General features: G+C 42.1%; 1 protein-coding gene across 1 annotated transcript in view; it reads left to right on the forward strand.

The window, feature by feature from the left end:
- The window catches only part of PPIL2 (peptidylprolyl isomerase like 2), a 33,387-nt gene extending 7,733 nt beyond the window's left edge, over positions 1-25,654 (forward strand). The window contains exons 3-20 of the mRNA XM_083149215.1: positions 1,068-1,113; positions 6,201-6,263; positions 7,679-7,730; positions 10,486-10,537; positions 11,463-11,554; positions 13,014-13,103; positions 14,090-14,165; positions 15,532-15,692; positions 15,764-15,839; positions 16,039-16,145; positions 17,395-17,484; positions 17,574-17,607; positions 17,727-17,844; positions 18,323-18,379; positions 18,501-18,573; positions 19,168-19,230; positions 20,462-20,604; positions 24,167-25,654. Of these exons, the coding sequence (XP_083005341.1) occupies positions 1,068-1,113; positions 6,201-6,263; positions 7,679-7,730; positions 10,486-10,537; positions 11,463-11,554; positions 13,014-13,103; positions 14,090-14,165; positions 15,532-15,692; positions 15,764-15,839; positions 16,039-16,145; positions 17,395-17,484; positions 17,574-17,607; positions 17,727-17,844; positions 18,323-18,379; positions 18,501-18,573; positions 19,168-19,230; positions 20,462-20,604; positions 24,167-24,257 (1,484 nt within the window). The 3' untranslated portion in view covers positions 24,258-25,654. The remainder of the gene's footprint in view (positions 1-1,067; positions 1,114-6,200; positions 6,264-7,678; positions 7,731-10,485; positions 10,538-11,462; positions 11,555-13,013; positions 13,104-14,089; positions 14,166-15,531; positions 15,693-15,763; positions 15,840-16,038; positions 16,146-17,394; positions 17,485-17,573; positions 17,608-17,726; positions 17,845-18,322; positions 18,380-18,500; positions 18,574-19,167; positions 19,231-20,461; positions 20,605-24,166) is intronic.
- The last annotated feature ends 525 nt before the right edge of the window (positions 25,655-26,179 follow it).

Consider the following 26,179-nt stretch of genomic DNA (forward strand, 5'->3'; position numbering starts at 1 on the left):
TATTGTTTTGCCTTGTTTTTTTCCAAACCCAACCAGTAGAAGAGAAGAAGATCTTCATACGTTGGATATGGTTAGAATAATAAAAAAAATTTTTGGACCGAACAGCAAGCTTCAGGAAAACGAGATCATTGTTTGATCCCACAAGGGGCGAAGAAAGGATTCGCTCCTTCAAAACAAACTATCTCCAGGTGGCTCAAAGAAGTAATTTGTTTCACCTACAAGAAAGTTGGCCGGCAAATCCCAGAAGGCATAAAGGCACACTCGGCTAGAGCAATGGCAACTTCCTGGGCGAGAGAGGCTAACGTCTCGGTCAAAGACATATGCCAGGCTGCGACATGGTCGTCCATACATACTTTTGCAAAACATTATGCATTGGATGTATCTGAAGAATCTTTTGGGAGCAGAGTTCTACATCAGGCCTTGATCTAAGGTATTGTAGCCCACCCTACTGCTTTGGTATATCCCATTGTCCGGTGCCATGAAGTAAGGAGAAGAAAGTTACGGATTATACTTACGGTAAATTCCTTTTCTTCGGAGTACTTCATGGCAGCCTATAATATTACCCCCTATATTATGTTTGTGTTTTTCCCTAGGATCGGTGGCGGAGACATGTCAAAAGACTGAAGGCATGGGGGAAGGTGCTAGCTAATGTACAGGTGGAGATGGGGGCGTGTCCTAAGGAAAAACTACCTGTCTAATTAAGAGGGGAGAGAGGGATGAACCCATTGTCCGGCTGCCATGAAGAAAAGGAATTATCGTAAGTATAATCCGTAACTTTATGCCCAAATAAAATATTTGTGTGCATTTCATGTGTTTGATGTCGCCTCAAGATACTTAATTGAAATATAAAAGTATTCAGACATACAGAATAATCCATTAACCAAAATTCTTCTGGTCCCCGAGCATTTTGGATAAGAGATACTCAACCTGTACTGTAAAAGAAATATACTGGTTTTTTTATTTTTATTTTTTTTGCCTTTTCTACATAATAAGTTGGTTTTTCATGTATTTATATTAACAGATTTAGGTAAATATAAGATTTCTTAACGTCTCCTTTTTTTGTACAGATATTCCAAAGTCAAACTTCAGACGGTTATCGTTTGATCATTGCAGGTGTGTATCCCATGATGCTGTATTGTTGATTCTGTAATCATTTGCAAAGTCCATTAAGAAGTTTTAGTTTGCCGTCTGGGATAAACGGGGTATCTCTACACTAGGTGATCTATACCTTGATAATGTACTCAAGACCTTCCAAACGCTCCACTCAGACTTCTCTATACTGAACTCTTACTTCTTCAGACGTCTCCAACTACGCCACGCCCTCTTCACCCAATTTTAAAACCCCCCGATTCTGCTCGACTCCCGGTAAAGGCCATGGTTTTTGGCGTCCCCAACTCCCACTTAGGCTGTGTACACACAGGGGCAATTTTGTCTAATATCGTGGGCAATATAGTCGCTGAGCGACCATATTGCCCGCGATGGGAGTGTGCACCGGCGATATATCGCCGGGTGCGCTCTCCCGTTTTCTCCCCCGTAGTGATCACGCAGAACATGCTCCTGCGACCAGCTGATTTCCACTGCCGGGCTCCCCCGGCAGTTTCTTTTTCATCAGCGACCATCTCTGGTCGCTGATGCAAACAGGACACTGAGCGATATATCGCTCAGCGATATATTCCCCCCCCCCCCCCGTGTGTACAGGGCTTTAGTCTCTCGCTTCTACTCAAGGCTTCAATTACCTGTACACTGAGATACTCTGCCGCAGCTCCGTGCTGTCTGGCAGTCCGACCTGGGTCTCCTACATGAGGAAACTTGGGAACTGGCACTTGCTGGCCCTCGTCTCTCAACTTTAACTGTTAGGTTCCCACAGATCCAGTTTTTTATACTGCACAGGATATATTATACACCGGACAGACTGTATCGCCTTGGTAGCATTTCTGCCCCGAAATGTCCTAAGTGTGGTACATTGGATGGCTCGTTTTGGCACCTACTTTGGTCATGCCCCCATATAGCTGCCTTCTGGTAAGGAGTTATTGATGTTATCATAAACACAGGCATGCCGAGGGATGTCCTTTTGAGGTACTTGTGACTTATCTGGGCGCCCGATGTTGAAATTGTATGCCAGTACCCTAAGCATGCGATTTGACACTATTTCCCTTGAAATTCCCTTGAAGAGAAAATCGCGTTGCATTGTATGCTATTGTATTGCATGCGATTCGATTTGATGCAATTTTAATATGTACAGGCACCCAGATGCCTGTTTCATATGTGAAATGGCCCCCCAGACCCCATTTTTAATTGTATACCCACCCTGATGGCTAAATGACCCCCATTGTTAAAGCCACCCCACTATCCTCCGACCTTTTCATACCCCCACTATCCACGTCGGCGTGGAGTTGATTTTATATAGTGTGGCGAGCGCAGCGAGGGGACGTGGATACCTTCACAGCTATACGCGTCCCCCCGCGGGCTTCACAGGTATCCGCGTCACCTCGCTGCGCTCGCCACGCTTCGTGCTCGCTGCGCTCGCCACACTATATAAAATCAACTCCACGCCGACGTGAATAGTGGGGGTATGAAAAGGTCGGAGGACGCGTACCGCCGCCCCTCGCGGGCTCGCTGCGCTCGCCACGCTTCGGGTTGGCGTTGATAGTGGGGTGGCGTTAACAATGGGGGGGCATTTAGCCATCAGGGTGGGTATACAATTAAAAATGGGGTCTGGGGGGCCATTTCACATATGAAACAGGCATCTGGGTGCCTTCACATATTAAAATCGCGTCAAATCGCATTACATGCAATCTGATTGTATGCAATGCGATTTGACGCGATTTTTAGGTGCGATGAAGAAAATCGGGCGCCCAGATAAGTCACAAGTACCCCTTTTGACTGCGGTATGTCTACTGGCTGCCTTAGAAGAGGACTACGTAGACTCTCCAACCAGACACTATGTGATAAATCTGTGCACCATAGCCAAGGTGTGCATTGCCAGAACGTGGCTTGCTAAGAACTTGCCTACACAATCTTGGCTTAGGCTGGTTAACGAAACTATTTCTCATGAGAAATGTACATACCTAGCCAGGAAAGCCAGCCATACATTTCAGGGGGATGCGGTCAATTTGCCGGCGGTCTGGATCCCGGCGTTCAGAATCCCGACACTGGAATCCCGACCGCCGAAATCCCGAAACTTTCTCCCTCCGTGGGTGTCCACGACACCCATAGAGGGAGAATAAAATAGCGTGCCGAGCGTAGCGAGGCACCGGGCCCGCTGCGTGGCGAGCGCAGCGAGCCCGCAAGGGGGGGTGATCCACGTCGTCTCCCCCCCCCCCCCCCCCCCCCATGTCGGGATTCCAGTGTCGGGATTCCGACCGCCGGGATTCCGACCGCCGGCATTACGTATCGGATCCATTTCAGGCAGTCTGGTCCAGGTGGCTTGACTCACAATATGCTACTAGTGAAACATGAGTCTTCGAGACCCAACTTTTCCCTGCGGCCCACTGCCGACCTCTATTTCTATATACCTATATGCATTTATGTACATATACACTTGTTGCAAACTTTTATTCACTTCATTATGCATGTCGTATGTCATACATTGCGCAATTTATGATTGTTCATGATCAGTCAACATGCATAAATACTTTCTCTGTTGGCTTCTCTGTTGGCTTTATGTATAACATGATCCGACAATGAATTCACTTGAGCAGCTGTTTGATTTATCATACCTTTTTTTATTTCTGTATTTTGTTACAGGAAAACTGTATAATCTACAAAATTTACAATAAAAATTATTGCATTTAAAAAAAAAAAAAAAAGTTTGTTTACACATTGTTAATGGCCTTATGTATTTGTTTGCTGATGATGATATATAAAAATGTAATCAATGGTCACTTTATCAGGCACATTTAACCAAAGGTAAATTGCTCCCACATTTGACCACAAACATGCAGTTTGTATGCTTGATTCCCATCACTATCAATTCCTGCTCCGAAACTAGTTTCCTTAAATCTTATCCATCAGCGTCGGGAAGCAAGAACCAGGGCTCGTTACACCAGCCATTGTATGTCCATTCACCTGTGTCACTTGTGGGGTTGCTGCAGTTCTAAAAGAAGACGGGTAGCAGCGCTGGCTAAAAAATGAATAAAATTGGGTTAAAATAACATAAAATAAATTGTAAGGATTGGACTGATTGTACAATTTAAAAACAATACATTTTATTCAAAAATAAGACCAAAGAATTGCTGGTATAAATGCAAAGGGCTATTCGAAGGGAATCAAATCGCAATGTGGGACTGTCCGTTCCTATTATGCCTGGGGTCAGGACCATATAAAGGCCCGAATTGGAGTTTGGGCCGAGACCTTTGATAAAGATGTTGAGACGGCGAAACGCGTCAGGTGTTGCCCTATCCCCACTTTTAATTGGACTGTTCCAGACCAGCTTTGTACCCTATTTGGACCTACCTAACCGTGGGCACTTTACACCATCCTGAAGGACCCCAGCACCATCTTTGGGAGTTCCAGCCTTGGGTGTCTCCCCTAACCTGGACGGTGACTCGGCCCAAACTCCAACTCGGGCCTTGAGTCCCAGGGAGAGAAACCATACACCCCAACTACGTGTCTACAGGTGGACGGTAACCCAATTCCATGTTTGCATTTGCACTTTATATGGTCCTGACCCCAGGCATAATAGGAACGGACAGTCCCACATTGCGATTTGATTCCCTTCGAATAGCCCTTTGCATTTATACCAGCAATTCTTTGGTCTTATTATTGAATAAAATGTATTGTTTTTATATTGTACAATCAGTCCAATCCTTACCATTTATTTTATGTTATTTTAACCCAATTTTATTCATTTTTTAGCCATCGCTGCTACCCTTCTTCTTTTTGTGTACTGTATATCTCGGGCCTGACAAACCCGACATAAATCAGCAGCTGCTAGTGATCCAACCCAGGTCACAGTGCCACCCACCCCAACCTCCTTCCTTGTGGAGGAGAACAACTCTTTCTTCTTGCTGCAGTTCTAGCTGACCAAGCAGTGGATCATAGCTACATTCAATGGTTTAATTTTGGCTGCTGTACAGCTCTATGCTGTTGGCTGGCTGTAGGTCATTGATTACTATGCCGAAATCATGCATTCTTCTTAATAGTCACCAACACCAGGACCCCTGTTTGCTACTTGTTCAAGTAGTAACCAATATTTGGATCACCAGAAATGCTGTTATGTAGTTAACACAAGTGGTGGTATCACATATAGAATTGGGCCGTTAAAAAAGCAGCGTGTGACCCTAAAGTGCTCATTATTATGCACTTTATGAAATGCAATTGGATGAGTATCTTATTGGGGGAAATTTACCAGCACAAAGGCCGACATGCATTGAGTCGACCACAGAAGGTCGACATGTCTATGCCCCTGCGTCGTGGAGGTATGTGCAGGGGGGCAGCTATGCGACACGAGATGTGTGTGCAATCCTACCAATCTGTGGCATGTCCAGAAATATCTCTGGAGAGCCTGCTTCTGCAGCGCAGCTCAGCCCAAGATATTTCTTTGCATACTACTGAAGAGTGCAATAGGGTGAGGTATGGAAAAATCTTAACGCTGCGTACCACTTGTGGCGCCTTATAAATAAAAATATAATAATAGTTGGCAATGGATCAGCACATCCACTCAAACTTGACATGCAAAGGTAAATTGCCTTCAGTCTGAGTGTAAATAAAGATCTAATTAGCATGCAGTTTAGAATTTCTATACTTTTTTTTTAATAGTTCCTCTGCCTTGATTGACTGGTTGGTCTCCTAACCATTATATTTAACATCTATTTTTTTTTTTTTACTTAAACACTCCTGCCTTACCTCTCCCCAGCCTCCTTAGCTCTGCTGCCTGCCTCATCCTGCTCAATCTCTACAGCCCCCTCTGCCTATTTCTACCAAGCTCTCAGCCACACTTCTCTTCCCTACATCCCCAGCCTTATTTCCTCCCGCCATTCTTCCCAAGCTCTCTGCTTCTTCTCATCTTCCCTAATAACCACTTCATTCTAGCCTTCAGTGTTTCTCCCAGGTTGATCCAAAACTCTACAATACCCTCCCATGCTTACCCAACCTCACAGACTACAGACTTGTTCTTACAGCCCTCCTCCTAATTCTCCAGCCCCTGCCCTGCTATTTCATTGTAATCTGTCTTTATATTATTGTATTTTCCATTTCAGCCTGTCTTTGCAGCCCTTTGAATATCCTGTTTGCACACCTGATGGAATCGTGTTTGATCTACTGTAAGTATGTGTTTTCACTAATCCTACAGTATCTGTACAAATTAGAAACCACTGGGGATTTGTTGACCCTGATCAGGTACCTAGGACTGGCTTCTGTCTTAAGGTGCCCATACGCTGTGCGATAGGCACCATGCGTTTTGTATTACATCGCATGAGTTTTGATTACGATGCAATGGAATATAGTGACATTTTAGGCTGGATCAAGCTGGCAATTACATCAGGGCATGAAGCACCGTGAGGAAGGGTTGTGGGTGTCCACACAGATCAGTCTTCTTCATCTTCTCTTTTGCTCTTGTACACCTGGAGGAAGTTTTTGTAAGTCTTAGCAAGGGCCACATACAGCTTGAGAAAAATGGTAGATATACTTGGGTCTGGTACGCGGGTACATTCCTGCTGTGGATCCTGGCAGTAGCGCACAGCCATGAGTGGATCCGTAGGGTGAAATTTACTAAGCTAAGAGTTCTATTTCTTATGGGATGTTGCTATGCGCAACCAATCAGATTCTATTGATTATCTTCTAGAAGGTGCTAAATAAATAAGTAGCTTCTGATTGGTTGCCCATAGCAACCTCCCATGTGAAATAGAACTCCAATCTTTTTAAATTTACCCCTTAAAGCGTCTGTTTTCTAGTAATCCAAAAAAGAGCCATAATCTACAGCTTTCCCTCTGATATCTAGTTTGTTGACTGGACTGTTGAATTTCATATAAGTGTCATGTCATGTTCCTACAATGTACAAACTGTTTAGTCAATGCAGCTGTTCTATAAACTGTAGGATCGAAACCTCACATTGAAAAGATCAGAATATTTAATCCCTTAGTATTCCCTCTTGTTCTCATACACCTCCTCTATGGTTTTTCAAATATTGCGGTCTCCTACTCTGCAACTGTCTATATCCATACATCTTTTTACTCGTAAACCTTCATCTCTTCCAACGGCAGCTTCCTCTTGGTAGTACGTGCACAACTCATTTTGCTTCCTTCATCTCAAATGAATTGTGGTGCTATTTGTTACTTAGGCTCTACTTTAAAATTTATGTTGCTGTAAAGGCAAGTTATGTGTCTGCTGTATTCTTTTAATCTGTGCATTACAGTATGTTCGGTGCTGCAAACCACTTGTGTTGCCTTTTTATAAATTTTTTAATAATAATAATAATAATAATAGAACAATGCCACAGGTCATACCGTGTACACGGTTTCCTAATTTGCTTATGGAGTTGCTCATTTGTTGTTCTACCTGTTTTTTTGATGCTGGGAGCGGATTTTCCTGTCCCTCTCAATGCATGAAGTGGGGAGGGAAGGGAACCCCTAATGAATGGTGTCCAGAACAGCAGAAATCACAACCCACATAATGGGTATCTAGGCATGAAACGTAGAAATAAAGATGATTTTACCTTTTGTTTTTGTTTTCTCGCCAGGAGCATTGTTCCATGGATAAAGAAATATGGCACGAACCCCATCACTGGAGAAGTGAGTGTCTGTGTTCATATATGGTCCTATAAGCCAAACATTCCTGCAGCTTGCTTTGAACCTTTTTTTTATTTTTTATTCCTTAATATTTCTCCTGTGCCGTAGTTGATGGAAAAATATGCTCCATCCTTAAATGTTATCCTTTTCTCTTAAAATAAAGATAAAGTCTCAGTCACATTGTCAGGCAATAGTAAAAAGGAAAAATGGGGCACTGTATTTACGGTAATAACTTTTATGATTTAATAGACAATCATTTGTTTCACTGTCCTTTTTAAGTTAGCAAGCACATACACAATCTAATATACCAAGGTAAAAACAGCAGAAGGACCTAAACATCCATTAATACATGTTCGATATTACTTATTGGAAGTTCTAGATTCTGGTACACAGGTGTATATGTAACACTGGGCCTTATTTTGGTTCATTCTTTCTGACAAAATCCTTCTTAGATGGGCAAAACCATGTGCACTGCAGGTGGGGCAGGTGTTACTTGTGCAGAGAGAATTAGATTTGGGTGGGGTTTTACTTCAAAGTGAGATCTATATTGCAGTGTAAAAATAAAGCAGTCAGTATTTTCCCTGCACAGAAACAAAATTACTCACCCAAATCTAATTCTCTCTGCACATGTTACATCTGCCCCCCTGCAGTGCACATGGTTTTGTCCATCTAAGAAGGATTTTGTCAGAAAGAATGAACCAAAATAAGGCCCACTGTAAGATAGGTCCAAAATGCTGACCAGACATTTCTATTTTATTTTTTATACAAATGATAGACGTTAACATGATTCTATAAACTTTTCTTTACGAAAAAAGATCTATGCAGTCCCTTTTTTGAACACTAGATGGTGCCAAGTTTCTGTTAAGCGCAGCCCCGTAGGTTTATGCTGTGCTCATGTTACCGAAACACACTTAGAGCTCTCCAAAAGTTAATGCAGTTACAATTTATAATACTGCTGAAAAGATGACTCATAACATGAACATCTGACCGAGTCCTAGTGTGTTTATAAGGAACGTCTATTTGTGCTAGGCTTAAATGGTGGTATAGATATGAAGGTTTGCAATACTAAGTTAATGATTAAACTTTTACCTACAGTTTTACTAGCTTGCTATGTAGATGTCTGAAAAGAGAAGTCTTTCTAATAAACATTGAAATCATTCAATCCCCTATGTCGATGTGCTTTTACTAGCATTTATTCTAGGAGGGTGCAACATGTTTTCAAATTGGCCCTTAATTCACCCCTGTTAATACCTCCTATAGTGTTTTGCCACTTGTAGAACTGTGTGACATCAGAATTAATACATGTGAGAAAAAAGGGGAAGTGACTTCGATCACCACAGCAAGCAGTATTGAGTACAGCATACATCCAGGTACCCTGGACCAGGAGGGCCACCAGTGATTGGGGGCTGCTGGTGTACCCCCTCCTAACGTGTAACCACCACGTGTTTTACTTTTGTATTGTATAGAATAAATATAAAAGGTCCTGATTAGTTTTAGAATGAGTTATTTCGCCATAATATTGGCAAGTGAAGATCAGATGGACACTAAATGAACTCACGGTATAGAAGTAATGGGTGAGGTATTTCTGTGCCGCTTGTTTAAAAATAAAGGTATATTTACATTACCGCATCTATTCTGACCCACTTCTCAGCTACTGGGTAATGTTCCACCCAGTCTGTCTGCATATTTTGCATATCTAGCATGCTGTTGGCATGTATAAGCCAGCCGTGCACATGTCAGGCTCCATGGGCAGATGCTTCATGTATACCCTGCAGGCATTTCAACAGTGCATAAAGCACTTTATTTCACATAATAAAACATGTGATGTGTAAATCTGTGCAGCGTGTAGAAGTATCCTAGATGGATGCTGATAGGACATGATACGGAGATCCGTCACCTTTCCAGCCCCAGTGTACCCTGTAGGGTGATTCTGCCGTTGAGGTCTGGCAGCATGTGTACTACAGTACCAATGTCATTTTATTTCTTCTTTTAAAAGTAGGCAAGGTCATCAGACGCACACCCTGCAGGGGACAGTGTCACCAACCCCTCATACTGACAGTGCCAGCTTCTTTATAAAGTAGGTCAGGGACACTCCACCCTGATTCTTTTAACCTATGCCTTGCCAGGAGGGCAGAAATAAAATAATGATGATTACTGAGTACATTAATTTTGTTTATTACACTTTCACTGCCAGAATTAGCTGTGTCATATAAAGTGGGCGGGTGCTATAATTTGGGAGAAATCATGTTCTGAGTAAGAACAGTAGGAGGATATGGGAGGGTGGGTGGTAAGGCAGATTTACTAGTTCTTTCTCCCACATTGTCGTTTTTTTTTTTTTTTTTTTTTAGTTTTTTTTTTTTTTTTATCAGCTCCACTACTACTTACATGTGACAGTTTACTATCCACCACCCACCTCCCCTAGCTAGATTTCCAGGTGCTGGCTATTCCTAGATCTGTAATCAGATCCGCTCATTGCTTTAACAATTGCAGCTTTTACGTGATCTGTTCGCCCAGGGCTGTGAGATGAGCGCCATAAAAGATGGCCGCACAGAGTAGCCCCTGGGACTCCAGCTTAGGGAAGGATCTTAATATCATTAATTACATAGGTGGTAGCCAGGCTTTAATGCAGCCATTCAGGTATGTGTATAGAAATGTAGTAGCGCATTGTATTTGTAATCTAACTGAAATAGACCAGTGTTGCAGTATTATTGATGGGCAAAATGACTACTTCAAATAGAATTACCCTGTTTTTGTGCAGAAACTTGAAGCTAAAGCTCTCATTAAGCTGAACTTCGCCAAGAATCAGGATGGTAAGTTGGATGCATTTGATTTGTCTGTTACAAGGGTAAAAAAAAAAAACTGCTTTAATTACTGTGTGCGGTTAACCAGTGATGAGTCCCAAGGGTGCGCTTGGCGTGGCTTTGTGTCCGCACACTCCTGAGGTGTGAATGGAAATCTGCGTTAACAGCACCCTCAGGGCTTACCGCAGACAGTGATTGAATAGCTCTGTGCTCTTAAACCCGGAGCTTATAGCCTGTGGTGAAAGTCCCCCTACTTAGTCATATTGATCACTTTAAGTCCCACTTAATTCATATGACATATTTCTGCTTCTATTAGCACTGTTTTACCTTATACAACGTATTTGTGCCGAGAATACAGCATCTATTTTAAACCAGTACTAGACTTTTAGTAGGAAAATCCTACCCATAAAATAGGAGTAGGCAACCTACGGCACTCCCGCTTTTGTGTAACTAAACATCCCAGCATGCCCTGCAACATCAGCTGGTGTGTCTACCCCTGAAATAACAGATGGTCTAATAGTAGATCTAAAAACTGTCTGTCATATCGCTGATTAGTCTACAAATAAATGTCTGTAACCTTCATTATTCTAGTTTTCTAGACCACTTTGCTGTAATAGTACTACCCAGAAATCTTTCCTTAATGGGTAGATGTTCTAATGCCCGTAGTGGGGGAAGTTGTTGCTACAGAGCTTCTTTATAGTACAGCTAAAATAACTTATTTTATGATGTTTTTTGTATTGTGATTATATTATTATGGAATACAGTACCTTGATTTACCAAATAAATGGAATTTGTGCAATGTCCTAATTCATTTGTACCCCGTAACTGTTAAGGGATTTGCCTTGCATGCTAAGAATTACTATGCAAGATCTAGAATGCTCTGTGCTAGTAATGACCTAACTGGGTTTATTCTGTTCAAATTTTATCTCACCAGGGAAGTATCACTGTCCTGTACTATTCTCTGTATTCACCAACAACTCCCATATTGTGGCTATTGGCACAACTGGAAATGTCTTCTCAAATGAGGTAGGAAAATCCTTAGACTCTGCAAACATACACATTTTCCACAAAATATCCATCATGGGTGACTGAACACTGTTTCAGTGTTCTTTCCAGCGCTGTTTTTTTCGGGCGCTCCGTCTGGCAAGGTGCATTCTTCTGGCCGGGCAGAGTGATGCGCTTTGCCGGGCAAATCGGTGGACGACCCAGCCAGCAGGTCCGGCTATTTCAAAACGCGTGCTGGCTCAATCACAAGCCAATCGGAGTTTGCGGTCCTGAAGCTAATCAGGAGTCACAGTGGTGGTTCCTTATTGGATGTCATACTGCAAGCTCTGTGTAGCTCGCGAGCCTGCACAAGTTTTGAAATAGCCTCGGACTTGCTGGGGCTACCCTCTCACCGGCGCGGTGTCTCCCTTGCAACCCGTAGCAACGAGCATGTAGGTAAGCGGAACTTATGTGGCATAATGTGTAATGGGCATTACGTAGTGTGACATAAAGTGTTTTGGGCAGTAGGCATGTAATGGGTGTGTGTGACGTAGTAGGCATTATAGTGTAAATTTTTGTCTGGCGCTCTGTCCTTATTTTTACTGTGTGTGTGGTTGGTGTAGGTAGAGAGACTTTTCTTTTTAACTACAATGAGTGCCAGTGCAGCGCCCCACTATTTTTATTACGGTTACTTCTTGATGCCTCTTGGCTGAAAAAAAATTCTAGGGGGTATAATGTGTTTCAAGCCATGTCACTGTGGCTTAAAACTGTTTACATTACAGACTGGATCTGGAGTTTTCACAGGTTTTCCCTCTAGTGACATTTAAGGATTACATAATGTGCAATCCAGCACACCTTATTCTTTTAGCATGCTACCAGTGTCTGTGCCAGGTTCAACCATGGTCATTTTTTTTTCTTTGACTCTTTCCCACCAAACTATGACTCTCATTCCCCAGCAATAACAAGGGTTATAAGATTGGTAAAAAAAAAGGGTATTACTTTAATTGAGATCCAGGCCTCCCTGATACACATAGTAGTAAACCACTTAAAGCACATTCCTGTAATGTTGCATGATTATTTCTAAAGGTGCCCATACACGTTGCGATTTTAACATGCGTTTTGAACTTTTAAAGTTCAAAACGCATCGCATTGGTTAAAATCGCACAGTGTACTTGCGGGGATGCGATGCGATTCCCCACGGGTACAATATTGTATAGCACAAAAAGTATCTGCAGGCAATACTTCTGGTGCTACATCGCATCACTTTTGTAGCACATGCGATGCGATGTCCATTAGATAACTATAAACTTAAAAACCAAAACATCGCTACAGTACTGTACATCGCATTGCATCCCCTATAAGTGCCAATATCGCACGGCACCTTGAAGTTCAAAACGCACAGCACGTTAAAATCGAAACATGTATGCGCACCTTTAATGTTGTATCATAATAATTATACATACTATCTATGTAAGAAAATAAATATTGTTCCTCCACCCAGGCTGTTGAACAGTTAAATATTAAACCAAAGAGCTACAAAGACCTACTAACAGATGAACCATTCACCCGCCAGGACATTATAACTCTTCAGGTAGGAAAGTGCATTGTTTGGACTTCTGGGGTGCTATTACATCATTTCATATAAATGCTATTAATTATCATGTGTGGAAAATATCATCTTTGACGAAACAAAAACTATGGCCTAGCATGGTTATGGATTTCCAGACTGTTGGCCAATGAGAACAAGTATAATAAAAAAAATAATAATAATGTTATTGCTAATGAGAAAATGGAGATGATAGGATTCAGTAGTTGCAAATCAAATCAACCGTATTAACATAAGGCCGGTGGGCTGTGTCCACAACCCTCGGAGGGGGGAGTTTACATTTCCCCTCTTCAGCATCTGAGAGGTTTATACATCTTGATGCTACTGATTTGCCTCGTGAAAGAGGTGCTGGTATAAATCTTTTACCCCTGATATGATGTGCAGTTAATCTACATAAAAGACATTCTGGATCCTCTCGGCACAAGTGGTTTAGGGTTAGATGTCTGGCTGCAGAATATCAAGTAATGGAGAGAGCTTGTCTATCAGATGTAAAAAAAAAAAAAGGGCCTGTGTTTGTAAATTAGCCAGAATAAAGGAAGAGTGGCCACAATTTGATGTTGAATTCTACGGATCAGTCAAGATTACCAGCATCTGTCTGCGTAATGATTTTATCTCTGTGGTTTGATCCATATTTGCAGCACTTGATTACATTAGATGAAATGGTAAATAAAGATAAGAGTAGCAGGTGTTTCAGATAACAGATCTGAGAACCCTGCAGCAAAGTGACAGCAAAGTACCTTGGCAAGTAGATACACTCTGCTTGAGTCAGCGATAGACCGGAGAGCTGTATTTTAAGTGTGGCAGAGTGAAAGTCCAAGGAAGCGCAGAATACATCCAAGTTGGCACAAGAAATGTCACCTGCATAATTCTAAATTTTGATATGCAATCCTTTAAATACCAGTGCTAAATAATAAACTTACAATATTTTGCAGATACTCAGTTTGTACTTGGGTTTGTTTTGTGTCCACTAGGATCCCACTCAGCTGGACAAATTCAATGTGTCAGATTTCTTTCATGTGAAGAACAATTTGAAAGTTACAGATCCTGGTGAGTTGGTTCTCTGGCTGCTGGCATCCATAGAGAGATTGCTCATGTGAATTAATAACTATATAGTTAGTATGATTCAAGGGATCATGGAGCACCGTGTTTTACATAAATTATAAATGGACACTAAACTATGCAGTGTTGTTATAAACATGCAAATTTGTAATTAGTATCTTTTTTATTATCAGAACTAAATTTCATTTTGAGGGGTAATGGGGAGCCAGTGTAGTAACTGGTAGCAGTAAAGCAACAATGGAGACAAAATGAGGTAATAAGCAGAATTAAGGACAGAGGGCCAGATTCTCTAAGCTTCAAAAGTGATAAAATGGAGAGTGATAAACAACCAACCAATCAGTTCTTGTCTGACATTTTTCAAACAGTCTGTAACATGGCAGGTAGAAGGTGATTGGCTGGCTTTTTATCACTCTCCATTTTATCACTTGAAGATTAGAGAATCTGGCCCATAGTGAGGAAGGATAGGCGGGGGCAAAAGATGGTGAAGGTGTGGATAAGAATTTCAGTAGCATTAGCAGACAGGAAGAGAGCAGAGGAAGAAATTTAACTTTGTGTATTGCCAGCATAGAGTTAGTATCAGAAGCCAAAGGATCTGATAAGCTCATAGAGGGAGGAGAGAAGAGGATACCCTGACAGCAAGGAGTGGTAAGAGGTGGCTGTAGATATGGAGAAGAAGTGATTGAAAATATAGGAGGCAAACAAGGAAAGAGCAGATTTGCGGTTCCCCATGTCGTGGAGGGTTTGTAGGAGAACTAAGGTAATGGTGCCATATACCACTGTGAGGTCAAGGAGTATAAAAATAGTGAAGGAATAGTTGGACATGTTTGCAAACGAGAAGAGAACCATGCCCTGGCTGGTTTGGCGGAGGAGGTGGTATCCAGTTGTGTGAATTGCTGGTTGTTTCCCTGTTTGTGTTAGAAGGAGAGAGGGAAATAGAGCCTGAGGGATGGGATTATATGGTGGATGGATATTGTTGAGGTAAAGAGGTTGTCAAAGTCAAGCCTACTGGAGGAAGTTGAAGGTAGCAAAGAGCCAGTAAACATAGTAGACTAAAGTGTCTGTTTACTAAGCCTTTGAGATGAAAAAAAACTACCAGCCAATCCGGTCTGAGCTGCCATGTTACAGGCTATTTGAAAAATAAGTTATAAGCTGGCTGGTTGATACTTATCTGTCTATTTTATTGCTCTCCAAGGTATAGTACATGGACCATATCATGTCTAAACTAAAAGACCATACAACTCATTTGTCCTTGGCTTGAAATGGCTGTTACCCGAGAACACCAGCTTGCTTGTGTATGTTGGCCTAGCCTTCACATATGGACATATGGAATTTTTTTTTATATATATATATCTAGATGAGGAGAAGGCCAGGCTGGACCCAGCATACCACCTGAAAAATGCCAACATGGAAACAAGGGAGACGCTGAGCGAGCTGTACAAAGAGTTCAAAGGAGATGAAATTCTGGCAGCAACTATGAGAGGTCCGCAGAAAAAGCCGACTGATAAACTAAACGCTGTGAGTGTCCACAAATCAGTTTTGCTATGTCGTTTTAATAGTCTAAAGTGCTAACAAGGCTCTTTATGCAGGCACATTATTCTACCGGAACTGTGAGTGCATCTTTCACCTCAACAGCCATGACTCCTGAGACCACCCATGAGGCCGGTAAGTCCAGCTGTCCTCTCTGTGGTGTTGTTCACTCGGCAGCACTACCTAACTCCATCACTACATACTGTAGCTGCACTATGCTAATGAGGAAATACAATAAACTGTATTGTCTTTCTGTAATGGGGTCTGTTAGACCGAATGCTGTCATTAGTACTTATTTATCGTCTTAATCCTGCCTTCCCTCCATTGTTCACAGCTACAATTGCAGAAGACACTGTGCGATATCAGTATGTAAAAAAGAAGGGATATGTCCGTCTGCACACCAACAAGGGTGACCTTAACCTGGAGCTGTATTGTGACAAGGTGAATGCTTTGTAACCTACAATAAGGTACATTAGATCAAAATGTAAAAGGAAGTGACCTGCACAAGTTTAATGTAATAAGGCAGCACAAGCTGCTACGTGCATGGTAATTGTTAATCGCTTGGTATGATTCATAACGTGGGCGGATGTGTCTAGTCTGAGATAACCATCACTATGCTGCTGTTCACATTTAACATTTTCATGATTGATGTGCTGCTTGCTGAATCGTTAGGGAAAAATGCAACATAATTAAAAATACCAACGTAACAAGGAGCCTTACAGAGGCTTCACTGCTAAGTGATAAGTAAGAATGTGTTTGTTTTTTTTACCTTCATTTTGGAGGCTGTGTAGCTGCCATAGCAACACCTTATCAGCTTCCAGATATTTTTCTTCTTTGTTACTGTGGCAACTGTGGAGACCCGGGTGTGTCCTACAAGCTACTAACCAAGGGGGTTGTGGATGAGAGAAATACAGTGTTAAATATTTAAAGAAGTTGTGACCCATTTTATGTGACATGAAATGCCCCAAGGAATAGGAGCTGTATTATCAGTTCTACTAATCTAAGCATTAATAATTAAAAACGTTGGTAATAAAAGGATCTACAATAGCTCTTTGCTATCAACATGTTTGTAAATAAAAAGTAATTGTGCCAAAGCCAGTTTTTTTTTTTGTGGGAGAGGATGGGTCTGCCACACATATCTTTTCGCTATAAGCAGCTTTAACAGGAAACCGTAACGGAATATAGGATAGCTGTGAAATCTAATTTAATAATGTACGTTCTTAAGAATATTTAGACTGGTGGGAGCTTTATCAAAGGATAAATGGAGATGTTGCCTATGCCAACCAATCCATTGCTATCCAGTACATTGCATAAAATTATTGGTCGCTATGGGCAACCACTTTACGTTACTTTTTGTAATTAGTGCAGTCCTCCTTTTTTTGTTACACAAATACTTCCTAATTCTTGTATATATGTAGCAATGCATTAAATTTCATGAGTCAGTAAAATTTGATAGGATTTTTTAAAGCGGCAATCATTTACACTGCAAAACCAGTATGATTTTGCAGTGTAAATGATTGCCGCTTTAAAAAAAAAAAGCTGGAGATTTCTTACCAAATCTCTCACTTACTGAATCTCTCATCCTATCAAATTTCACCAATACTGATTTCAGAGACGCAGCCGCTGTATGTAAGTTTAGTTGGCGCCTCATGTTTCTGTATCTGAATGGTACATTTATTCTCCCTGCTAGACGCCAAAGACCTGTGAGAATTTTGTCAAACTTTGCAAGAAGAATTATTATGATGGCACCATCTTCCACCGGTCTATTCGCAACTTTGTGGTAAGTGATGTCCTGGGCATTCAGTACCTAAGCCAATCCCTGCCATGTCTACTGTGACTCTTTCAGTGGATGTTTATTGATCTTTTCAGATACAAGGAGGAGATCCTACAGGCACTGGAACAGGTAAGCTGCTCTAATTTCCACAATCATTCATTCAAATCATAATATTTGTGTATGATGCATCTCAATTACCAGTTAAATATCTCCTCCTCCTTTTTTTTTTTTTTTTATTTAATTTGCAGGAGGAGAGTCCTACTGGGGGAAGCCCTTTAAAGATGAGATTAAGCCAAATTTAACCCACACAGGCCGTGGCGTTCTTAGCATGGCAAATACTGGACCAAACACAAACAAGTCACAATTGTAAGTAACTGGTCTAGATCAGGGGTTCCAAAACCTTTTCAGGCTGCCTTGTTCTTGGCTCCCACCCCCCTTCAGATCCTCACACCCCCATACAAAGCCCTCTCTAAGTCTGCTTTCTAATACTCCAACTTCATCTCCCTTCCTCTGGTCCACCAATGACCGGCACCTCTACCATGGTCACTGCTTCCCATGCAGTGACCACTGTAGAGGCGCCGGCCATTGCATTTGTGTACGTGCATCTTGTCACCTCTCCATGCAATACCTTAATGTGGCGAAGAATTGGTTCTTGCTAAGGCCAGTCATAGTCATTGGTCCACAGGCAAGGACTTGAAATTAGGCTACAAGTCCTATACCTTTTCTCTTTCTAATGTTCACAAAATCATTTAAAAACTGTTTATTTTATTTTTTTTCTATTTCTTTTCTTTCCTCCTTTTCAAAGCGGGTTAAGAGCTAACCTTTTTATCCTTTTATCTTTCAGCTTCATAACCTTCCGGTCGTGTACATATCTAGACAAAAAGCACACTGTGTTTGGGCGGTATGTACAGAATACACATTGAGAGGGATGTTCTCTGTCTTCATATTTACATGATCTTCCGCTTTATTGTCTTTTTTTTTTTTTTTACTTTTTTTTTTTTACTTTTTTTTTTTTTATATAGAGTAGTTGGAGGATTTGACACTCTGACTGCAATGGAGAATGTGGACTCTGATACCAAGACAGACAGACCAAAGGTAACATTTCCTTACCAATCCGTTCATGGTGTTCAATCTACAGCTGAAGTTCTTCTTACAGTTCTAAAAACCCTGGTTAGAAGACAGCAGGGCTTGATCACAACAATCACTGAATGCTATGAAGTTTTCCTGTGTTCACATGTTGCTATATACCAGGCATTACCAACCACGGTCCTCAAGGCACACAGACAGTGCAGGTTTTACTGATATCCAGGCTTGAGCACAGGTGACTTAATTAGTACCTGAGTGATTCTGATGAAACCATCTGTGCTGAAGCCTGGATATCCCTAAAACCTGCACTGTTGGTGTGCCTTGAGGACTGTGGTTGGGAATGCCTGCTATATACAGTTATTTTATGACCATTATACTGAGGAAGCAGTTTGCATTTGCATAGTCTGTCAGAAACCAGTGGCTTAAACTGTTGTTGATGTAAAGTTATTAGAAAGAAACTAATCCCGTCTATCGTACAAGCATTTATCATAGAAGATTTTAGAAGTTACCTATGAGTTTTAATTGTATCTCTGGTTTGGTATGACCTGAATTGGGTGGACTGGGCTATATAGATAACCTAATCACCACTACTGCTTCTTACAGGAGGAAATCCGGATAGTGAGTAGCACAGTGTTTGTTGATCCTTATGAAGAGGCTGATGCACAGGTGAGACATTTTGAGTGGGCTTTTTTTTTTTTTATTGTAGTTAAAGTACACAATTACCCTTTACTATATAGCGAAGTGCAATCCGTTGTTTTCAGTCACCTTTAATCTAAGAGAAGCCACTATGTTCAATTCTGACTTATGCATGTAGGTTACTGTTAGCGCTTTCATCAGTGGCAATGTCAGTGTGCAGTGTTACAGCTCTGCCAAGATGCTTCTAAATGGATTTGGCAAAGTATTTTCACATGAAATCCATTATACAGTATAAGTCAACATTCATTATGTGTTATTGGAGGTTAGCTACGTAATACTATTGATATCTTTTATAATATTTGTTTTATTTTTGGTCTTGCATACCTTTTGGGCTAGCTCAGCGGTTATCGGACTTTTTTCTCTCCTGTACCCCCTCCTCTCAATTTGAAATATCCACAGTATGGGTGGAGTGAAAGTGAGCAGTATGCGTGTCCTTCTATTAAGGAGTACCTTAGTAGTGTGCACTCAGGAATTGGGTCCCACCTGTGTCTGACCGCTGGCTGTGTACTGTCTCTGGGGTTCCTGCCAACGCCTGTAGGATTAATGCCGCTGCTTCCTCCAGCCGTGTCAGCATGGGGTAGATGATCGCTTATGTCTGAGGGCAGCGCCGGTAGCTCCCAGTTTAATACTCGTCGGGCAAAAGCACAAGGAGATGCTGATGATGGAACCAGAAGTAATGGGACAGGGTTTGTCTTCATGTCAATGGGAGACTTCTCCCGCCAATATTGTTTACAAGTACCCCAGGTTGGAAACCGCTGGGCTAGATGTATCCAGCTTCAAAAAGTGATAAAATGGAGAGTGATAAACAACAATCCAATCAGCTCCTAACTGTCATGTTAGGAGCTGGGTTTGAAAAACTACAGGTAGGAACTGATTGGCTGATTATCACTCTCCATTTTATCACTTTTAAAGCTTGATACATCTGGCCCTTTTTATGTATTTAATGGAATGTGTTTTACAGGCATAGAATCCTTCTTACAATATGTTACTGATGTTAATGGGGTTCATGACCAGCTATAGAGGAGTTACTGATGGACATTCGAGATTGTATGGGCATAGTTTGGTATTTGAAGGGTCTGCTCAGTGCTCCTTCTAATCAAATTGTATGAGCACATCTGTAAAGGAAGAGTGTCTAGCGGCTGTGTAGGTCAGTCAGTATTGTCTAGTTGCAGATTTTTATACTCTGCCCTTTGACTTTTAGGTGGCATTGGAGCGGGAGAAGGCTCAGAAAGAAGAGGAAGAACAAAGAATAAGGGATAAAGCTGTGGTGCCTAAAAAGGCTCAAACGCAAGAGCCCAAAACTTACCGTTCAGGCATTGGAAAGTATATCAACAAAGCCGTGGGGTACGTATTCAATAATTGCACCGATGATGGGGTAAGCAAAAATACGTCCGATAATATTGCACTGAAATTAGAGTAGAGATAGTTAGATGTGAGTGGGCCTGTGCAAACTAAATTGCAGTGTAAAAATAAAGCTGTCCAGCATTTGTAGGCTACATAGAAAAGCTGCACCTATTTACCCTGCATGCTGAACAAATTTACAATTACCTCCTATATATTTTATTTTTTACACTCTGAATCCGGCCCACTGTCGGGGAAATGGGTGCTGGATGCTATATAAGGAAATGGCAGTGTGAGTTTCTTTTTTTATTTCCTAAAATGACCCGGTCAATAAGAAGTGGCCAGGTGTCTTCCGTTCTCATTTCACTGTGGTTTCTCGCTACGTGGAGTTGCTCCCTAGAGGAAAGCCTCAATGTTTTGTGCCTGCGGTGCTCACAGCTGCCTACAGCACGTACTCAGCAGTCACCGGGGTGTATGCAGTGCCAGGGGGTTCTCTACCAAGCTGCACCTGGACAGAGAAACTCCTTTCCTTGCTGTTATGCTAGCATCATGAGCCTGGCAGCATTGTCAGCATTTTATTTCTAAATTTAATTTGTAAACTTATAACTGGCAAATAAAACATGTGAAGCAAACCACACACTCAATAACAGCCTGGTATAGAAAATAACGAACTGAGGATATGTTTATTAAGCCCTTTATGGAGAGATAATGGGCGGTATCTAATTACCCGTGATTGGTAATGGCAGGTAATTGCTATCCAATTGCCAGCTGCTATCCAATTTGATCTGAAAAACTGCTGCAACCTAACTGCTGCAACCTATCTAGAATTTTGTTTCATCTGCCTAACAAAAGCTACATTCACCGTACTATTCTCTGTGAACCTGAACATGTGTGTTCTTTTTTTGTTTTGTTTGTTTTTGAATAGGGCAATCTTATTGGATGGCCCAATTAAAAAAAAAAAATTGAGGAAAAGTTATGGAAAAAATTTCACTGTTTTTTTTTATCGCAGAAAAATGGATACCCATAATCAGCTCCTAACTGCCATGTTACAGGCTGGGGTAAATGTATGATACCGGCGCATTTTAATGCCAGTATGGCACTTCCCTCTTCACCTTGGTAAAGCGTATTAGCACTGAGATGTATTATTATCTTGGCTGCTTCCCTCCCCGGGATGCCTGACAGCATCACCCTAGTGCTGTCGCTCTGTCTCTTTCCTGCATACTCCTCAAAGCGGCTCCAGTGCGCATACGTGGGATCTCGCTACTATAACCAGATCTCCCATGCACAGCTGGGAACTGCAGGAGCCACTGGCTATAAACTGAGCAACCGCACACAAAGCTGTGTAAATCTTGTTGGAACAGTCAGTGCTACTGACCGTTCCATGCCAATAGTGATGCGCCCTTGTCCTTCAGCATACTTCTCCTTCATACATGAGAAGCGGTATCCGCACCCTGACCTGGGGAGTATTGCTGCCACAATAAGCCTTTTTCATTCGCACCTGCAAATAATTGCTTAGGGTGTTGTGTGTAACTGCTGCAATACCTGTTTGCTAGTTACACAGGACTACAGAACAGGGGGATCCAGCCAGTCTTTTCAGGACTGCGCAGAGGCAGGTAGCTGGCCCCAACACCATAGTTATGGGCATCTCAAGGGAACACGGGAGGATTTTTGGTAGTTCTGCTACTAAAGATTGTGAAAACCTTTTACACAGTTGTTTAGTCTGTCTTTGATACATTTCTATACAACCTGTTGGCAGTGGTGCCTTTTTTGTTTTAGCAGCTAGGATACAGAGGGACCACCCACTCTCCTATAATCATTCCTGCCAGGGATCCTGCAAACGTAGCACTTGGCTGCTTTGGGCTCCCAGCCTTCCCCATTCACTGCACTCTGGATTGGTGTAGGTCAGGGCTCGAGAAATACCGGTCGCCATGGCGACCAGATTCTGCTTCCTGGCGACCAGATTTATTTATTTTTTTACAGGGAGGGAGGAAGCAGAATCTGGTCGTGGGCAGGACAGCGGCAGCGTGGCCGTCGTTTCCAGATCCCCCTGCTGCTGGAAGTCAGCAGCAGCGGTACCTGACACACACACACACACACACACACACACACACACACACACACACACACTCCCCTGACAGACAACCGGCAGCGCAGGCACCGGAGCCCGACCCTCTCCCCATTCTGCTGGAAATCAGCGGGGCGGGCAGTGGTCTCCCCACCCTCTCCTAACAGACAACCAGCAACGCAGGCACCGGTGCCTGACCCCTTTTCACCTCCTAACTGACCCTCCCCATGGTGGGCGGCAATGGGGAGATTAAGGGGCAGATTTATTAAGCTTGGAGAAGAGATAAACTGGAGATAAAGCGGAGAAAAGGTGAAAGGCGATAAAGCACCAGCCAATCAGCTGTGTTTGAAAAAGACAGTTGGGAGTTGATTGGCTGGTGCTTTATCTCCTTTTACCTTTTCTCCGCTTTATCTCCAGTTTATCTCTTCTCCAAGCTTAATAATTCTGCCCCTAAGAGCCTGCCACCAGTGAACTGGAGGCCAGCTGGTAACAAGGATGCCTGCATTCTCTCCCCACCATCTTCCACCTAACCACCTGTTGTCCCGTCATCCTATCACATTTCAAGTGACCCTTTCAACCTCACCCACTTTCATTCCATCACCTTACACCCTTTCGCCACCCCTCGCTCCCCACCCATCAACTCATGGGTCTTCAACCTGTGGCCCTCCAGATGTTGTTAAACTACATGTTCCAACATGCATTGCCACATTTTTTTCCTATAAGAGGATGCCAAAATGGTCAGTGCATTATGGGACATGTAGTTCCACAACATCTGGAGGGCCACAGGTTGAAGACCTGTGCATCAACTCCTCCTGTCTCCTCACCCCCTGTTTTGCCCCATCACCTCTCACCCTGTCTCACCCACTTTTGCTCAGTCACCTCTCACCTCACCACCACCCTCTTTTTGCCACCCATCACCTCATTACCCTCCCCTCACGACCTGTTACTCTCTACTGTCTCCCCGTCGCCTCATCCTCTCTCAGCGGTGCAGGACCTGTAATGGCGGTGGCCAAATAACCCCCCCCCCCTTCCCCCCTTGCTTTTATTTGTGGGCGAGTTATGGTGCCTAATGGTACGTTTTGTACTGTGCAAGGCGATGCTTGCTGTATCACAGTACAAAATAAGTGCAGCATGTAGTTTTTGAACTAGATCGAATTGCATCTAGTTCAGAACACATGCTGCTGTAGCTCATCACATGCATTTTGAACTACTTACGATGTGATCTATATAAAAACGCATGGTGTGCATCACATGTTGTATGGGCACCTTTAGTATGGCTGGCTCCTACACTTTTTCATCCTGGATCCTAGATTTAAAAAAAAATTGTCAAGGCCTGGTGTAGGTAGAAACCACTGATGTACTAGTTTACCAGGATGGATGATTAGTTTTTATGCAACATTTTTAAGTATAATTTTTTTTGCTTTTACTTTCTATTTTAGCAGATACTGGCTGTACAGAGGTATTTCCTCTAATGTTTTTTTTTTTACTTGTCATCCATAGAAAGCGGTCTGCCGATGATGACGATAGTGCTGCTTCTACCAGCAAAAAAGAGAGGGTGACTCGTGGTTTTGGAGACTTCAGCTCTTGGTAGAGAATTAAAGTTTTGCATTCTGTGGACTAAAGATGACCCTTTATTCCAGTGTCACATGTGTTGGACGCCTAATGGGGATTATTATTCTACTCGTTCGGTCAGTGGTGTGAAATGAATAAGGGACAACAGAATATTTTTATTTCTCCCACCTCCAAAGACCATTCACACATCCAGCACCTTGTTAGAACCATGTAAAGTAAGTTTGTTAAACTGCCAAGGGTAACATAACTGATGGGAGAGGTTGAGACAAACGTAAGTCTGACACCTGCTAGGTAGCTGTATAGCCATTATTGGGCCAACTGTTTTTTTTTTTGTCTCAGAATAATTAAAAATATAACTTTTTAACTCTGGCCTCTTCCAAGTATTTTGCTTTGTTAAAATTGGCTGACGCTTATGGTATTTGGGAGCAAGCTTTCTAGATTATGGAAATGTGATGCTAGCATTTTGTCTTCATAATTCGTGTCACATTGTGTCCATCTGCTCTGGGTTTCCTGAGAGTCCATGACCAGACACTGCGTTTTACTATATTGTTTTTGCACATTGTTTTGAAGACTGTGTAGCTGAAATATAGTTTTATTCCTATGTTAAGTACTTATTTAATCTTCCTGTCAACATGTGTTTTGCTACTCTTCAGATTGTAAGAATTGCTTGCTGTGGTCTGCAGGTAACACTCTGTAACTGTGTCTACTGTGCTCCTCCAGCGGCTGCCTACTACATTTGTTACGGTGTTACCTTTTTAGAACTATTTCTATACATATGGGCCCTTATTCTGGTTCACTCGCAAAGGCAAAATCCTTCTCAAATGGACAAAACCATGTGCACTGCAGGTGGGGCAGATGTAACTTTTGCAGAGATTTGGATTTGGGTGGGGTTTTACTTCAAAGTGAGATCTATATTGCAGTGTAACAATAAAGCAGTCAGTATTTTCCCTGCACAGAAATGAAATAAATCACCCAAATCTAACTCTGTCTGCACATGTGACATCTGCCCCCCTGAAGTGAACATGGTAGAGTGAACCAGAATAAGGGCCACGATCTGGCCATTGAGCAACTAATAACTCCTCATTATTAGATGACCTGTCCATAAAAAAACACTTCTAGAAAATGTAAAACATAACCAATATAATCGGTATATATTGTTAATATGCACCTATTTATCTGCATAGGTAGTGCGACACTTTCCATCGGTGAGTAGTTATGCCACCTTTTTGGGTATCCAGGTAGGTGTCCCGCAGCCTTGTGTGCCTTGTTCTACCCACATATCAGTAGTTTTGTATTCCTACTGAGGTACATCTCTTGAGCTCATACCGCCTATCTACATGTTATGCAAAATGAGTGGGGTATACTTATTAAAGGAGTGTGTCTAAATAAATAAATGTTCTTAAGGAACAATTAGTATCACTTGGCACCCACATTTTTTTTTCTCTTAATCTATAAATAAACATAGAAACATAGAATTTGACGGCAGATAAGAACCACTTGGCCCATCTAGTCTGCCCCTTTTTTAAACATGTTATCTTAAACCATATTTAATCCTTATTTCTTTGTAAGAATATCAATATGCCTATCCGAAGCATGTTAAAATTGTTCTACTGTAGTTGCCTCTACCACCTCTGATGGGAGGCTATTCCAATTATCCAGTACCCTTTCTGTGAAGTAATTCTTACTCAAATTTCCCCTGGATCTTCCTCTAGTTTCAGTGCATGTCCTCATTTTCTGCTGCTCCTCTTCCTGTGAAGAATGTCTCCCACCTGTACCTTGTTAAAACCTTTGATATATTTTAAAGTTTCTGTCATGTCCCCCCCTTTCCCTTTTCTTCTCCAAAGTATACATATTAAGATCTTTTAGTCTTTCCTGGTACGTTTTGTGATGTAGGCCATGCACCATTTTAGTTGCCCTTCTTTGTACAGTCTCTAATGTGTT

Source organism: Crinia signifera, chromosome 1 (assembly GCF_055691185.1).
Source record: "Crinia signifera chromosome 1, ASM5569118v1, whole genome shotgun sequence".
In the NCBI taxonomy this organism is placed as follows: Eukaryota; Metazoa; Chordata; class Amphibia; order Anura; family Myobatrachidae; genus Crinia; species Crinia signifera.